Consider the following 18,590-nt stretch of genomic DNA (forward strand, 5'->3'; position numbering starts at 1 on the left):
CACCCATTGTGCCAATCACCACCAGGACCACCTGTACTGGTTTCTGCCAGAGTCTTTGACGGTCCTTATAGCGGCTGAGTTTTTCTTGTTGTTTTTCATCAATGTGACTGACACCTGGTATGGCGACATCAATAATTCAAACCTTTTTCTTTTTCACAACTGTGATGTCTGATGTTGTGTACCAGAACTTTGTCAGTCTGGATTAAAGTCCCACAGTATCTTTGTGTGCTCATTTTCCAATACTTTTGCAGGTTTGTGATCCCACCAGTTCTTTACCATTGGGAGGTGGTACTTGAGGCATAAGTTCCAATGAATGATTTGGGCCATATAGTTGTGCCTCTGTTTGTAGTTTGTCTGTGCAATTTTCTTACAGCAGCTGAGGATATGATCCATGGTTTCGTCAGCTTCCCCATAGCACCCCCATAGGTGTCACCTTGTCATGATGGGGGGGGGGGGGCTTAACTGTTCCAAGGATGCTGAGAGCTGGGCTGGCGGTAGTGTATCTACTGGCAGGGTCCAACCAAGCCAGAGAGGTCTCAGCTGAGGAGTGGAACTAAGAGCACCTAACCCATTAGCATTATGGAGAAACAAACCAAAACAAAGTCTATACTGGCTCGGTCGTCACCCAGGATAAAAAGGGCCGCGATGGGTGCTGCCAATTCTGGACATCCATCGACAAGTGGGCTACAGAATCAAAATACAAATGAACAGCCACAGAAGCAGCAGAAATACAGTATACAATGCCAGAAAACCACACAGTTGTTGTTGTTGTTGTTGTTATTATTATTATTATTATTATTATTATTATTATTATTATTATTATTATTATTACAACTTACACTCACCTCCTCAAGACTGTATCAGAGGAAATGTTAGAATGCAGTGTATAATGTCTCTCTGATAAATTAATCAACTCATTTCTTCTAATCAGTTCTACAAGGTAAAGGATGTGTTAAAATAGCACTGCACCCTCCTTTCATTCTTTAGTCCTATTGACAGAAAACTATTATGTTTATGTTCCTATTCAATAAAGTGAAATGCTTTATGTTTGTTCAAAATGCCACCACTTGGGAATATTTTTACCCTATGAAGAAACTGCCTTTTCAGAAAGTATATTGAGATGTCTACAACACAGAATTAGCATGAGCTCAGTCATGAATGCACTTTCTTTCTATGTAGCCTTGAAAAAATCCCATGAAAATAAAATAACCCTACTTGGTTTATTCTCTAAAATCCTTTCAAGTCATTGCATCGAGCCTTACCTGGGGAGTTTTGAGGAGAGGAGACTGGAGAGCCTCGTGGCGACTGGCAATAACTGGGATGAAGTAAGGCATGCGGTGGCACATATGACATTATTTCCTCTTCAAATAAGCTAGGAGAAAAAAAAATAGCAAAATTCCAACAAACTTGCCAATTTCTTTGAAGCCATCCCATTAATGTTTCTGTTTTAGTACAGGTTGAGTATCCCTTATCAGAAACGCTTGGGACCAGAAGTGTTCTGTATATTGGATTTTTTTCCAACTCTTTGTCAGATAAACCTATCTATCAGGGAACAGAGGAGGTAACAGTTTTCAGATCTCAGCAATGAATTCCTGGGCATCTCAGAGAACAGTAAGTTATGCTTATGTCTCACCTGTCAACAAATGGGAACAAAGTGGTTTAACGTAATTCTACTCCATACTAACAAATCATGACAGGACTCCTGAAAGATCGAGATGTGACAGGGAAGCCGGTAGACATTAGCCCACAGATTTACATCTGAGCAGTCCATATTGAGGTCCAGCACCCTAACTACTGCTCCACATTGCCAAGAATTAGGTGTAACCCTGTGAAATCAGTAGCTGTAGTTTGTGTGTAGCTCACTTGCAACGGTTGTTGTTGCATAGCCAGAAAAGAATGAGCAACCATGCTTCCCCATGAACTAAAGTAAAAGTATTTTGACAGAGCTTTATGCTCCCCATGCAGTTGAATAAGATCTTAGCCTATCCCAGCACACTATGTATGTGTACATTTGTGCATGTATGCACACACACATACCATGTTTCCCCAAAAATAAGACAGTGTCTTATATTAATTTTTGCTCCCAAAGATGCGGTAGGTCTTATTTTCTTAGATTTCCATGAAGATGAATTCATATTTATTGTTGAACAACTACTGTACAGTAGTTGTCGTCACAAACCAGCATAATCAGACAAACTGTGAATCCTATCAAGAATTTCTTGTTACTACCATTATTTCCATGTACAACACTATGATATGTACATTTATCAATCCTGCATGCTCTGGTGTTCTGTTCGACGGGCATGCTTACAAACAAAAACTTTGCTAGGTCTTACTTTCGGGGGAGGCCTTATATTTAGCAATTCAGCAAAATCTCTACTAGGTCTTATTTTCTGGAGATGTCTTATTTTAGGGGAAACTGTATTAATGAAATGGAGCAGGGACAGGGAAACTTAAAACACACTGATATCACACCTCTTAAGGAGCCCCCAATGGTGCAGTGGGATAAACTGCTGAGCTGCTGAACTTTGTGACCGAAAGGTCGGCAATTCGAATCCAGAAGCGGGGTGAGCTTCCGCTGTTAGCCCCAGCTTCTGCCAACCTAGCAGTTTGAAAACATGCAAATGTGAGTAGATCAATAGGTACCACTCTGGTGGGAAGGTAACGGCACTCCATGCAGTCATGCCAGCCACATGACCTTGGAGGTGTCTAGGAACAACGCTGGCTCCTCGGCTTAGAAATGGAGATGAGCATCAACTCCCAGTCGGACACGACTAGACTTAACGTCAAGGGGAAACCTTTACCTTTATCTATCAAACCTCATATTTTAGAGTACTACAGGTTGTGTGAAGACTGTGTGATAATTTTGTATAACTTCTACCTCTGGTCCAAAAAACATAAACAGATAGATATTACTTTCTAACATTATAATGCTACTGGTTGCATATGAGTAAGCATTGTCTTCTCGAAAGGATGGTGTAAGGATGTCATCAGCTTGTTGAAGTGATGAATGAGAATTCTGAAAACTCTCTATGCTGATGAATAAAAAGCCTTCTGTTCATGTACTGGACACCATGTCTACAGAGATTTACATACATAGAAATGAGTGATGGCTGTAAGTAAGCTGGCGTGGTAATTCCATCATTTACATTCTCTGCTGTGACTCTCCCAATTTTACGTATTTCAAAGAACTCAAGGCTGAGATCACAAAAGCCACTGTATTGATTCATATAAATATGCCAATAAGATAAAAGACACGTTCTGTATCAAATTCCTTGACCAACAGCGAAACTTACCTTAGTAACATGACAAGGTCTGCATCACTGGACAAACGCACCAGCCCTGGGGTCCCTTCAGTTCGAATAAACTGGATCTTCTCCCTGTTGATGCAAACAAAGACTTTAAAATGTCTCTTGTAAGTAAGGCACTAATGTACATTACAGCATCAAGAAAAAAAATGCTGGATATATCAAACAATACTCTAGACCAGTGGTTCTCAACCTGTGGGTCCCCAGGTGTTTTGGCATACGACTCCCAGAAATCCCAACCAGTTCACCAGCTGTTAGGATTTCTGGGATTTGAATGCCAAAACATCTGGGGACTCACAGGTTGAGGACCACTACTCTAGACAATCTCAGATACCATTTTCCAACATTTGACACAGTATCTGAATGGATGAAAGAATCCTGCAACCAATCCCATCTGCACATTAATCTATCCATGCTCTCAACTAATACACTTAGAAGAATATGTTTTACTCTTCTGTTGCCATCCGTTTCTCAAGATGTTTAAGCTGACCAATGAAAAATAATCTTTCAGGTTAATGCTAGATGTTGCCTTGAACTTCAAGAAGTACCATCATGAGTCTTGGAGGAAGGTATTGTTGTTCATTAAAAAAAATTGATGTGTATGTACTTGCTCCTTTTCCAACTCGTCAGAAGAAATGTCAAGGCAATTCTGTAAATTTCTGTAAGGAAAGCTTCTTGTAAGACAAAGACACATCATAATCATTGCAGCCATTCTAGTTGCAGCTTTTGTAGGACCTCCTGGGGTTTTACAAGGAGTTTTGTGGCTAATGTGTGTGCCTATCCACTTTGGGAATTATTCATCTCTGAAAAATCAAAGTATGTACTACATTTCTGCACAGAAAAACAGCATGTACTTCCAAACTTGTTCCTTCCATCTGCTGAAACATAAAGAACATAGAAATCTTCGTGTGCTGATCTTGCAGGTATGATTATCCATTCTTGCCTCAGAAGATGAAGAACATGAAGGACACATTGCTAGTTCCTGAACCAATGCCAAAATGTCTGTGGCCAAATCCTTATGTAATATGTTGGCTGGGCCTTGGACAGCAGACATTCAGGCTGTAGCTTGAAGCCTTACCCAGTTGGTGGAACCTGCCAGAGGTTGAACCCTGTTGGCACAACCACGGAAAGCTCAAGGCCACAATGAGATAACACAGTTGGGCTTTGTGAAGGTGTTATACCCATTAGTAGCAAAATATTATATTGTTTCAAAATCTGGTATACAGTGTTCCCTCACTACTTCGCGGTTCACTTTTTGCGGATTCGCTGCTTCACGTTTTTTTTTAATAAACTCTAAAAGAATATTATAAATCAGAAAAAATACAATTTACAGCCTAAGGAAGGGAGGAAGGAGAAGCCGAAGGGAGAGAAAAAGAGCCCAAGCGGTAACGAGAGGAGGATGCGATTTATCAATACACGATTGGTTGATAAAGACTTAAAACAGTGTATAACTACTAAAATAATGTATACATATATAGCGTCCCTACTTCGCGGATTTTCACTTATTGCAGGTGGTCCTGGAACCTAACCCCCGCGATAAGTGAGGGAACACTGTATTCCCTTCTAATAATAAATAAATAAATACAAGCCCAAAACAACGACACAACATATTTAACAAAACTTAAAACATTTCAACAATATACAAAATAAAATAATAGACAATACATTAAAATACAAGCAGATAAAATCAGAGTAATTAAAAGCAAACCAGTGGGGACAGGTTTCATAAAGTGCTGTATCATGGCAATGAGTAACAGTGATAAAGTGCAATACGGTTTTATAAACATAAAGAAGTATTATGATAACAACTCTATTGGCCCTATTCATTCAAATGCGCTCCGGAACAACCATGTTTTCAATTCTACCAGGTCTTTTGATAGGCATTTGTAATGCTTCTCCTTTGGCACAAAGTAGCAATTCCAATGTTTTTGTTTTCATTTTTTAAGACCAAGCCATTCCTCTTCAGGCTTCATGTAAATGCATGTAGTAGGCCTCCTTTTATTTCTCACCTTTTCGTGCGGCATTGTTACTGTTCATCATGCTAGTTCTAAAATATTCATGTTGCTGAAAGAGAAGCATGTAGCTATTGTTGTTTTCCTTCTCCTGTCGCCACAGATCAGTAACAGATCTCACTGCCAAGTGTTGGCTAGATGGGAAGAGCATGCCTCCTGGGCAAATTTTGGCTGCCACAACTGGGTGTTCTTGAATGGGTTGTTGAAGGGACTCCTGTTGGTCCCTGTCCAGACATCTGCTCCAGGCTGCATTTCCACAGTTCTCCTAAACTTTGAACAGTCAGATTGCCATTTAACATGTATAAACTACTCAGCAAGAGTTGTACAAACAGGACTCGCATTACAGTATCTGACATGAAATAAAGTCCCGCATATGAATTTGGCTCTTTATTTTTATTATGTCTGGTGGCAAGAAGTTTGCATAATCTAAGCATAATTGTGTATTATGGCTGCAATCACCAAAATGAATATGATTGTGATTACTCTTATATGAAAAGGCCTGGGCATGCTTTTGAGCTTGAGCTGTCCCCAACTCCCCTCTCCTCTTCTATTTTTGATCCATCACAGTTTAGCATGATGAGTTGCAGTGGTGCAATGGGTTAAACCCTTGTGCCAGCTGAACTGCTGACTTCAAGGTTGAGTTGCTGACCTGAAGGTTGCCGGTTCGAGTCTGTGAGATAGGGTGAGCACCCATCTACCAGCTCCAGCTTAAGAGAAACCTCCCAGCAGGATGGTAACACGTCCTGTCGTCCCTTGGGCAACATCTCTGTAGACAGCCAATTCTCTCACACCAGAGAGAGCTTCCATCTGTCTGCTCTAGCTTGAGAGAAACCTCCCAGCAGGATGGTAACACATCCTGGTGTCCCCTGGGCAACCTTTCTGTAGACGGCCAATTCTCTCGCACCAGAAGCGACTTGCAGTATGTTCTCAAGTCACGACACGATATCGGACACGATAAAAAAAGCATTATGTTCAAACCTGGACAAACTGTAGTTAGCTTTCACTAATGCTTGCCAAAACAAGCCAAATTTCAGTCTTAATTTGTGAAACTCACTTCTTCAAATAACAAATGAGAAGATGTAGCATCAAACTGAGGCCCCTTCTACACAGCTGTATAAAATCCACATTATCTGCTTTGAACTGGATTATAAGACAGCATAGACTAAGGGCCCTTCCAGACAGGACCTATATCCCAGGATCTGATCCCAGGTCTTCTGCTTTCAACTGGATTATATGACTAAGCACTGCCAGATAATCTGGTATAAATAAAAAACCTGGGATTGGATCCTGGGATATAAGGCCTGTCTGGAAGGGCCCTAAAATAATCCAGTTCAAATCAGATAATGTGGATTTTCTGCTTTGATAACCTGGATTATCTGACAGTATAGAACAGGATTGAGTTTAATGGCAAACAGAAACAAAAACATGTTGTCCTGACTAAATTAAATTTTTAGATTTCTTAGGTAATAATTAAAATTAGATAAAGATTTAGAAGAAATAATCTGAAAAGAATAATTAACATGAACTTTTAATGAAAAAAAGCTGGAGGAAAAGAAGAACATGAGATAATACAAGAAGATATAAGAAGATATGCCTACCAGGCTAAAAATTAGTTGATAATATCACTCTTCTCTTTGTTATTATGGATATATGATTTTTAATACTTTAAGTAATGTGTATACCGTATGTACTCAAGTATAAACCGAGTTTTTCAGCCCTTTTTTAAGGGCTGAAAAAGCCCCCTTTGGCTTATACTCAAGTAAGGGTCCTGGTCGGCTTATATTCGAGTATATAGGTAAATTAGAGTTTGAGAGTCTTATCTCAAATTACAGTAAATATTCAAAAACATTTAACCTACGGATGCCTCAATTAATGTAATTTTATTGGTATCTATGTTTATTTTTATTTTTGAAATTTACCAGTAGCTGCTACAGTTCCCACACTTGTCTTATACTCGAGTCAATAGGTTTTCCCAGTTTTTGTGGTAAAATTAGGTGCCTCAGCTTATATTCGGGCTGTCTTATACTCGACTATATACAGTAAGTGTAATAGAGAAGAAGAAATAGATGTAACAACTATAATTTTGTACAACATCTCTTCTCTGGTCCCCTCAACTGCTCTCTCTTCCTCTGCATCATATAAGATATTTTAAAGATTTAATTTACTAACAAATTAGAATAACTCCACTATCCCCATCCTTCCCTTCTCTTTTTTTAAACCCAACTTTCCAACTCTCCCTTTGTTTGTGTGTAGGGGGAAATGGAAATGACACTTGTTGTCCTTGCAACCACATCAGAGGAAAGGAGGTTGAGGAGTGTCTTGGCCTGAGGTCAAGCATCTAACAATAAATTTAATGGTTAATGTTACATTTCAATGGAATCTATATTTTATTTAGACACTAAAATTACACTATTGAAGAACTTCAACAGTAGAGGGAAAAGGCCAACAACTCACCTGAGTGAATGATTTCTGATAAGATCTGGCTGACGTTCCTGTAGAATTTCAAAGATATTGGGTTGTCGCAGAAATGCAACAATCTTGTCATTGTATGCTGAAAACAGAACAGAGAGCAGCGTGCTGAAAATATAAAACTACCATTTACCTCCTTGAGAAAATGTATCTCTATATCCAGAGCCCCCCACAGATAACTGCCTTCCCACAAGTAAGTCTCTTTTCTACAGGGACAATTTTATTAGCTCGAGCAATGCACTGGGTGAGCACCCATTCCCCTTCTCAAGCTTCCTTTTCTTTACCAAATTATCTACACAATTGTATTACAATTGTTTCATCTTTTGCTCTGGGTAACATACAGTACAACGGCATTACTTTTTCCCCTGCTCGCACTTAGCCTTTGTATATTTTAAATTGTACGCTGATGCTTTTATGTTAAGCAACTTTGAGTCTCCGGCAGGAGCGATAAAGCGAAGTATACATAAATATAATAAAAATAATAAACAGGGGCCATGGTGGCATGGTGGGTTAAACCGTTAAGTTGTAGAACTTGTTGACCAGAAAGTCAGAGATTCAAATTTGTGGGGTGAGCTCACATTGTTAGCCTCAGCTTCTGCCAACCTAGCAGTTCGAAAACATGAAAATGTTAATAGATCAATAGCTAATGGCGCTCCATGCAGTCATGCCAGCCACATGGCCTAGGAGGTGTCCACAGACAACGCCGGCTCTTCGGCTTGGAAATGAAGATGAGCACCAACCCTCAGAATCAGACACGACTAGACTTAATGTCAGGGGGAAACCTTTACCTTTACTTAATAAGAATAATAATAATAGTATTAATAATAATATTTCCTGCTGGCTTCCCATTCCTTGAGTAGGAAACATATTTTCTGCATAATGTGGATCTTCCTAGGCTACAGTTCTAACTAAAACCCTCTAGCTCAATGGTTCTCAACCTGTGGTTCGTGGTGGGCCTCGAGACCTAAAATAAGGTCTGTGAGACATGTGGGGAAAATCAGCTCTAGATTATTAAATATGGTTTTCTGTGGACGGGCAGAATGATGGCTTATGTTCTGTAGCAGAAACTAGAGCTGATGTGTTCTATCCAATCCAATTTTCTGAATCAGCACCCCAAATAACCAAACCAAACCAAATCAGACCAAAAACTGATTCGTAACCCTTTTGGCACTAAAGTTGGAGAGTGGTCCCTGGTCAAAGTGGTCTCTGGCCAAAAAGGTCCTGATCAAAATGGTCCCTGGTCAAGTGGTTCCTGGATAAGTGGTCAAAAAAAAAAGGCTGGGAACCACTGCACTAGGTAATCATTGCATTTACATAGAATAAAGGGGTGAAAACCAATGAGGGGAGGCAGATGGAGGAATTTGTGGTCCCTCTGGCAGTGATCCAACGAGAGTCTATGACATCATCCCTAGTTGCAACAATGGTGTTTGTTGTGGCAAGAACCATAGTTAAACAAGAGAATCGAATCAGAGTTGCTTATTTTAACAAAGTGCTAATCTTACTAATTCACATGCAACATATTTTTAATAAAATAAATTATAATAAGCATACACAAAGAATCATGGGTCCCAAATAAATCAATTCCCCAAGATATACCCCAACGAAAAGGTCTAGCAGCCACAAATAGTTGGGGTTTGAGTAGAGAAGCCTATTCAAAGCACTACCGTATGTAGCATGGAAGACATGGGCAGCAACAGAAGTTTAAATCAGCAGTGCCTGTCAAGAACTAGTGCTGCTGAACAAACATCTAGCCACTCCATCAGGTTAATTGGCTCTGGGTGTCTTCCCCACAATGTGACAGCTGCTAAACTCAGTGAATAAACTTCTGTTCTTCAAAGCCATGAATCACCATCTCTGAAGCCAATGTGTTTTGTCATGTGTAAGAATCAAGGGTATAAGCAGTTTCCAAGACAACTTAACTCATTAAAAGTCAACACTGTTGCTGAAGCGAATGGCACTATATGGAAACCAACCAACCCATTCTTAGACCGATGAACTTCTTCTAATTTACATAGTCAAACATTGTGCACAGAAACAGTATCCAAGTGTTATATCAAACTGTTAATTTTCCTATTAAATGGTCTTGTTTTTATATTTTAAACAGCTAATGTTTTGAGATATATTCTTCCAGGACAAAAGCAGCTAGCGGAAGAGATCATCATGTGAAATACAATCTTTGCATGCAAGACACAAGCAGAGCCCCATGGCGCAAACATACCCACAGGAACCATGTCCTGGTACTGAGCCCTGTTGACTGTGTTGAATGTGCTTGACGGCCGTGGCAAAACAGGAGGCCCTGAATGGCGAGAATCTTCCCCTACCTGAAAAGAAAAAAAGCATTATGTTGGTACGCAAAAGTTGTCGCATAGAAAGTTATTACGTTTTATCAAAGGCTCCTTTTTATCATATTGATCCTTTATCTTCTGCTTTCCATGCTATACAAGACTTGGGTCTTATAAATCCAAAATACAAATTATAACTTTGAATGTTTTAATGGTTTTTTCACTGGGCATTTTTAATACTGCTTATATTTAATCCTCTTTTAATGTTTGCATATCAGTATATTTTAAATTGTAGGGTAATGCTTTTATGTTAAGCCGCTTTGCGTCTCCTGCAGGAGAGATAAAGTGAGGTATAAATGTAAATATAACAATATAACAATAATATCAATAATAATAATGCCTGTCGTCGAAGGCTTTCATGGCCGGAATCATTGGGTTGCTGTGAGTCTTCCGGGCTGTATGGCCATGTTCCAGAAGCATTCTCTCCTGACATTTTGCCCACATCTATGACAGGCATCCTCAGAGGTTGTGAGGTCTGCCGGAAACTAGGCAAGTGAACCAACCTGGGCACAGCATATTATTTGAAAACACAGAAATGCTGGACCATTCTAATAGCTATCATGTCAGACTACACAGAGAATCCATTGAAATCCACAAGAATGTGGACAATTTCAGCAGAAAGGAGGAAACCACGAAAATGAACAAAATCTGGCTACCAGTATTTAAAAAAAACTCTAAAATCAGGACACAAATAAATAAAGAACAACATTCAGAAAACAGGGGGAATCTAAACAGGAAACAATCAGGGCCAGCCAATACTTCCTAACAAAGGATTCTCCCAGGCAGAAAGCAGATAGGTTTTGAATCTGCAAGGCTATTCAATGCTAATCAAGGTGGACAATTGTAACATTCACATTTGCCTCCAACAGGTAAAAGTTCTTTCTCCCACCCTGGACATTATTCCACAAACCCTACTTCCTTAGACCTCACAACCTCTGAGGATGCCTGCCATAGATGTGGGCAAAACGTCAGGAGAGAATGCTTCTGGAACATGGCCATACAGCCTGGAAAACTCACAGCAACCCAATAATAAATTGTTTCAGAAAATTAAAAATTCTATTTTAACTGGCACCAATACTGAAGTACTAGCTGATCCCCCTCCCCTTCCAATCTTGGTATTCTCCAGATCCATAGGACTACAACTCCCATAAGCTATAACCAGCATAGCCAGTGCTATGCAGGCTGACTAGCAATAGTGATGAGCTTCCAGTCCAATATAGCATTTAGAAGGCAGCAGGGTGGGGAAGGTGACACGAGCAGGTCACACTGTTATTCTACTTGCTAGCCATGAAATGTATGTTACTCTAGTTTTTCAGTTTAAAATACACTTATTTCATTGTGCGTATTAAGCAAAACTTTCAGAGGAATTACAACCCCCTCTGCAAACTGGTGCAAGCTTGGAAGTTCTCATCTAGGTTTGAAAAAAATCAGCATGTGATAGGCACAAGGATAAACAAACAATACGTCATGTAGCCTCAGCAGTTCCAAACTTCATTAAACTTTGCTGAAGTCAAAGTAATAAAAATATTAACTGCTGTATATCACTTGAGTCTCATAGGGAAAGTCTACAACTGTCACAAAGTGGGCGCAGTTTACTTTTCAAGAACAAACTTTACTTCTGCAATTTCCTGGCTCCAGTGAGTCTTTGTTCATTTACTGCAGACACTACAGCTTTTGAACACATTGTGTTTGCCCTTTTAAAATGCTCACTGTACTCTATGTCCTCTTAGTGTGAGAATCATGCATAATATAGCAAATTTTCACCCAAGGAGCAGATTATTTTCCCACAAATTTTTATTTATTTGAAATAGATCAAACTCAGATTAGCCCAGCCTTAAAGAACCACAAAGAAGCAAAAGAACCGAGAATCTCCCAGAGTTAGATTTGTACATTCTTGACTGGGGGAGAAATTTCTTTTTCTTGAAACAAAAAGATGAAGAAAGAACATCTCCTTCTGGAGCTTGTGCCAAGAAATGGAAATGCAAGTAGTGATAACTTCATGTCCTTCACATGTTTTCTCCCATTTATAGAAAATAAACCCTCTTTCAGGTTTTCAAACAAAAACATTAAGTGGGAAGTAAGGTTCACAGAAATCAATAGGACTTTTAGTTGAATAAATAGTCCATTCAATATTGCATGTAATGAATTTAAACTCACACAGTAAGTTTTTCTTTTCTCTCTCCCATCCCTTTTTTCTCTCCCATCTCCTCACACAACTCTAGAAAGTCACCCAATTTTTTCAGCTTAGATTTGGGGGAGAGAATCAAAGGAGTTGCAAGGGGAGGGACATCTATTCTATAGGTAAATGTCATTTGGCAGACTGGCCTCACATAGTAAGGTAAAGGTTTCCCCTTGACTTTAAGTCTAGTCGAGTCCGACTCTGGGGAGTGGTGCTCATCTCTAAGCCGAAGAGCTGCCGTTGTCCGTAAATGCCTCCTAGGTCATGACTGCATGGAATGCTGTTACCTTTCTGATGGAGCAGTACCCATTGATCTACTCACATTTGCATGTTTTCGAACTGTTAAGTTGGCAGAAGCTGGGGCTAACAATGAGAGCTCACCCTGTTCCCTGGATTAGAACTGTTGACCTTTCTGTCAGCAAGTTCAGCAGCTCAGCAATTTGACCCACTGAACCACCGCAGCCCCTGGCCCCACATAGAACAACCCAGCATGTGTGAACAATGGAGTTTAAGGTCTTGGGCTGAATCCCAGCTCCAGCGAGCATTATCCTGCCTGAGTTTGACTCCGCTAACATCACCGGCCCCTTCTACAATGCCATATAATCCAGATTATCAAATCAGATAATCCACATTATCTGCTTTGAACTGGATTATTTGAGTCTATACTGCCATATAATACAGTTCAAAACAGATTATCTGGCTTTTATATGGCAGTGTAGAAGGGGTCATAGTTGCCTGTTTTAATCCAAGCTCAAATTGGTCAGGAACAGTGGTTCTCAACCTGTGGGTCCCGAGATTTCTGGCCTTCAACACCCAGAAATCCTAACAGCTGATAAACTGGCTGGGATTTCTGAGAGTTGTTGGCCCAAAACAACTGGGGACCCCAGGTTGAGAACCATTGGCCTAGAAAGTCACAGTTCCCCCTTCTAGAAGTCAACTCGATATCAAAGAGCATTTAATGTGTTCACTGAATCAGATTATTCTAGTTCACATGACCATAGCGGTTTAGGACACATGTTGCATAAAAATGGATTTTCCTAGAAATTTTAGAGTTAATTTTCCCCCCAAACCTTTGATTGGCTCTCTGGCATTGTGACTTTTAAAATAGTTAGGCGTGGCAGGAAATGTGTGCAGGCAGACCAGTTTAGCAACACACAGGAAGTAGAGTTAAGTATGCTGTGAGCCCAAAAAAGATTAAAAACCAATAAATGCATGCTTATCCAATAAATACACTTGCCCAGATTATTGAAAAGATTCCAGCACTGCAGTGATGAGCTTAGATGTGATCTCTTTAAGAGAATTAAATATGAGCACCTTCTCACCCACCATGCACCAACCTTTTGATTGGCAGTGCATCCTATGGTGAGGCTTGAAACAGATAGGCATATCGAAAAAGCAGGATGTGAAAAAGCAGACTGCTGTTTATGCTGCTATTCTTCTGTGAAGCTATCTGCATGCAAGGGCCCCCCAGTGGCATAAATGGAAGATGACATTTTTGCAAAAGGTAATATTGTTAGTACAAAGGTCAGGCTGCTTTTGCCAAGCTAGTGCAACCTGCAGTCATCTGACTCAGGTGTTATGAGCAGCAGCACCTGAGATCTCCTGCCACTTGTCACCTTGACAGTGTGTGATAGCTAATCACTGCAATTTGAAAGTTTGTTTATACATTTAATTTTCCATGGCAAGCTTACTCCAAGCAACCAGTGCATTTGGTGAAATTGCTAGGAAGGCAGAAAGGAGTTCTGAACCAGCCCAAGGAGGATATTGGTGCCTTCTGACCTCAAGATAACAGATAAGAAGCTGCTCTATCAACTGTTGGAAAGGGCTGTAGTTCAGTAGGAGGGCACATGCTTTACATACAAAGGTTTCAGGCTCAGTTCCAGAAACATGTAGGTACAGAAGGGGAAAGACGCCATGCGCAAATCATGGAGAGTCTTTATGAAAAACAAAGCAGCCTGTAATCCAGATTGGCAAATCCACATATAGTGAGACACTGAGCCCAGAGCAGGCTTACCTCGCCAGCACTGTGACTACGCTGTCTTGTCAAATGCTGCCGGTGGACCAATGCGCTGGTTGGCCTGCTGCTCTGCAAAGGAAGCCGTGGGTCGATGAACGTGGTGGTGCGGGAATTGTGGTCAACGAAAAAAGCCTGGTAAAGCCGGGCGAGACAAGAAAAGAAAGCAGACAGCATTACTTGTCTTTCCTCACTGTGATTGTGGGTATTTCTGACTTCATGTCTTCCTGCGCAACCTACATTTGTGAGAGGCAAAGCATCGGGTGGTTACGAACCCAGGAAGTCTCAAGTCTACCACCTGCTGAGCTCTGGGTTTTATCATGCAATAGAGAGCTCTTGGAAGTCGTGTGTTTTTGTTTTTGGTAATACAGGATTATTGCTAGGAAACTCTTTAAAATGTTGTTAAGGTTCTCGCAAGAGTCAAGTACATGAACATTGGGTTTGTGTCTAAGGCCCCTGGATTAGAACCGTTGGTCAGCAAGTTCAGCAGCTCAGCAGTTTAATCCGCTGAACCACTGCGGCCCCTGGCCCCACGTAGAACAACGCAATATGTGTGTAACAATGCAGTTTAAGGTCTTGGGCTGAATCCCAGTTCCAGTGAGTTTGCCTGGGTTTGACCCTGCTAACATCACAGGCCGCTTCTACAGTGCCATATAATCCATATTATCAAAGTAGATACGTAATCCACATTATCTTCATTGAATTTATATGAGTCTACACTGCCATATAATTCACTTCAAAGCAGATCATCTGGAATTTTATATGGCAGTGTACAAGGGGCCTTTTTCGTGTCAGGAGTGACTTGGGAAATTGCAAGGACATTGCCCAGGGGACGCCTGGATGTTTTGATGTTTTACCATCCAGCAACCTTCAGGTCAGCGATCTGCCAGCACAAGGATTTAACCCATTGCACCAACGGGGGCTACTAAAAGGGGCCTAAAAGGAGAAGACTTGGACAAGTGACCAAGTCTTTGCAGCAAGTACATTTACAAATGGTGAGGATGGGATGGAAACTGAGGCCTCTTCTACCACTACCATATAGCCCAGATCTACATTATCTGCTTTGAACTAGATTATATGAGTCAACACTGCCATATAATCCAGTTAAAGCAGATAATCTGGATTTTATATGGTAGTGTAGAAGAGGCCTGAGCTCAAACAATAAGGAAGTCACCTCAAGCCTACTGAACAAGGACAGGCTCTCTTCTTGGCAGAGAGGAAAATGAGAAAAGCTACATGCCCCATAATCATTTAAGACAGCTAGTCAAATCCTCACCTATAGATGTCTGGTTTCACTTATATCTGAGAAGGATGATACAAGTGATTCTCATTACAATATTTTTAAAAACAGTCTTACATTTTTTTAAAAAAGACACAAAGCCCCAACTGCTTACTGTATAATCACCACCACAAATGGATGAGCACACATGTGAAACATCTGATTAAGTTCCCCAGCACAGTCTGATTACAGGTTGAAGCATGCCTGGTGCAATCTGAGTAAGGCTATTCTAGGTAGACCAATCAAAGACACATTTTTCCTTTTTTTTTTTTTTTAAGGGTAACCAAAAAAGAAGTGGATTCCAAAAGCAGATTTTCAAATGCAAGGGGCAGTGCCAAGAGGAGCAGCTGCACACTTGACAAAACAAGAAAAATCCTTAGGTACAATGGAGACACAATCAAAACGATCTGCCTGCAAAACAGCAGCCAGTCACAGACTTGTTTACTTGCAAGTGTACACTTTGATCCAATTTCCAGGTTAAGCATGCTTGGGAATTTGACCTAACAACTCGATCTACTTTACAAACTTGCATTATGTGATTAAAAACAGGTAGAACTACTTCAGGAAGCTGACACTTCACCTTCAAGGATTCCAAAACATTTAGTCTGAGAAAGCATCTAACATAATTAACGTGTTAGTTTTTAAGATGCCATGAGCCTCCTCATTGTTTCAAGTCATTTACATATCCAGCCACGCAACTAGCCTTTTTGCAGGTTCACAGGCAAAAAGTAGGTCCCTGTGTGCTTCAATGAAGAGAGCAAGAGTGGGAGGGAGGGAGGGAAAATGGTATGTTAAGATATTTAAATCTTAAGTTAAAGTGATGAATGAGAAATAAGGAAGCTGAGTCAGGGCCACATGAAAAAACTTGTTTTTAAATAGGGAACTGAAGGAGAAATCAAAAGTAGCACTATACATTTGCTTAGTGCAGTGGTTTCAACCTGGGGTCCCCAGATATTTTTGGCCTTCAACTCCCAGAAATCCTTACAGATGGTAAACAAAAAAAATAATCAAATTAATAATTCTTCCAAAAAATGCTATTTCGAGAATACACTAAAACAATAAAACTATGTTACCTTAAGTTACGTTTGTCTTTGTTTTTTATTACTGTGTTCCAACATTAATAACAAGGTTAATCCCTTGTGCCAACAGGACTGCTGACCGAAAGGTCACAGGTTTGAATCCAGGGAGCGGAAGGGGCTCCTGTCTGACAGCTCTAGCACCCCATGCGGGGACATGAGAGAAGCCTCCCACAGGATGGTAAAACATCAAACGCCCTTGTAGACATCCAATTCACTCAACACCAGAAATGTTTTGCAGTTTCTCAAGTCGCTCCTGACACGAAAAAAAAACCCCACAAAGTTTATGGCATGGCATAGTGTGGGGTATTGTAATAGTGATAGTAATACTAGCTCTCAAGCAACCAGAAACTACATTTATCCAGCATCTACCAATCTCCATGGCTGCCGGTCAAGAGTCTACTGTACTTTTAAATACCAAAAAATATTGAGTTTTATTGAGTTATTTAGTGTTGTTTTTATTTCACCCATGGGTTCTTTTCCTCATCTGCTCCTGAGGAGTGAAATTGAATTATATGTGTCCATAGGTGGCGAGACATCACCCAGTGAAAACCTTTGTCTTTCTTCTGGCAGGGCTATACACTCACAGAAAACTGAAAGTTGCCATATATTGAATTAGGTCATTGGTCTGTCTAGCTCAGTACTGTTGACTCTGACTGGCCAAAATGCCTTTCCTTTTTTCATTGTTGAATGTGGTGATCCCCAAGATTCCTTTGTGGTCTCCCATTCAAGTACTAAGGAATCTGACCATACTTAGGTTTTGAAATTAGATAAGACTCTATGTGTTCAGATAGTTCAGTGTGACTGTGGATCCCACCACTAAAGAACATCAAGGATCTCTCGAAACATATTTAATATTTGTCACAGTTTAATCTACTAACAATAACTCCACCTCCCTCTTTTTATCTCTTTCCTGTTTTCCCTCCTCTCCCTTTTTATAAAAGAACACCAAAGATTTCTAGGTAAGGACAAGAAAGATTCCTCCCTGAAATCTTGGAGAGCAGCAACTAGGCAGAATTGATAATACCGAGTCAAAGATCTGACTCAGAACAAGATAGGTTCCCATGTTTCACACAAATGTTTTCTGGAGAATTGGGGAACACCCTAGAGCAGATTCTGGGGCCATGTGAGTAGACATGCAAGCAGTTCATGGCATTAGCCAAATCAGCTTGCACAACACTGAATGAAGCATGGTCTCCAAAGTAAGAGTCTCAGGACCCTTCCACACAGACCTATATCCCAGAATATCTGCTTAGAACTGGGTTACCTGAGTCCACACTCATACAATGTGGGATTTTCTGCCTTGATATTTTGGGATATAGGGCTGTGTGAAAGGGCCCTCAGACATTGGTATAGCTCTGGCACAGTACACATTTTTAAAATGGACATACTTTCCACATTTTCACACTTAAATATATTTGTTGCCTATGTAATTTGGACTGTAAGACATGAGAAAACCTGCTATTTGTCATGACTTTATTCTGGCATACTGTACAGACACCAAATGTATTACAGAAAATCCACATTTTTTAATCCTGTCAGAAGCAACTTAAGAATATATTTTATTTATTTATTTACAGTATTTATATTCCGCCCTTCTCACCCCAATGGGGACTCAGGGCGGATCACATTACACATATAAGGCAAACATTCAATGCCTTAACATAGAACAAAGACAAACGCGGGGCTCCGAGCTGGCCTCGAACTCATGACCTCTTGGTCAGAGTGATTTGTTGCAGCTGGCTGCAGCTGGTTGCTCAACAGCCTGCGCCACAGCCTGGGCCCAAGTTGCTTCTGGTGTAAGAGAATTAGCCATCTCGAGAGACGTTGTCCAGCAGATGCCCGGATGTATCACCATCCTGCTAGGAGGCTTTGCTCATGTCCCGGCAGGCTAGAGCTGACAGACAGGAG

General features: G+C 40.5%; 1 protein-coding gene across 2 annotated transcripts in view; it reads right to left on the reverse strand.

Moving 5' to 3' along the window:
- The window catches only part of hecw2 (HECT, C2 and WW domain containing E3 ubiquitin protein ligase 2), a 297,158-nt gene that overhangs the window by 50,331 nt on the left and 228,237 nt on the right, over window positions 1-18,590 (reverse strand). For both annotated transcript variants that reach the window (XM_008117272.3, XM_008117273.3), the window contains 5 exons: window positions 14,325-14,459; window positions 10,008-10,110; window positions 7,775-7,871; window positions 3,297-3,380; window positions 1,263-1,372 (listed from right to left, as the gene is read on the reverse strand). In XM_008117272.3, the coding sequence (XP_008115479.2) occupies window positions 1,263-1,372; window positions 3,297-3,380; window positions 7,775-7,871; window positions 10,008-10,110; window positions 14,325-14,459 (529 nt within the window). The remainder of the gene's footprint in view (window positions 1-1,262; window positions 1,373-3,296; window positions 3,381-7,774; window positions 7,872-10,007; window positions 10,111-14,324; window positions 14,460-18,590) is intronic.

Source organism: Anolis carolinensis, chromosome 1, assembly GCF_035594765.1.
Source record: "Anolis carolinensis isolate JA03-04 chromosome 1, rAnoCar3.1.pri, whole genome shotgun sequence".
Taxonomy (NCBI): Eukaryota; Metazoa; Chordata; class Lepidosauria; order Squamata; family Dactyloidae; genus Anolis; species Anolis carolinensis.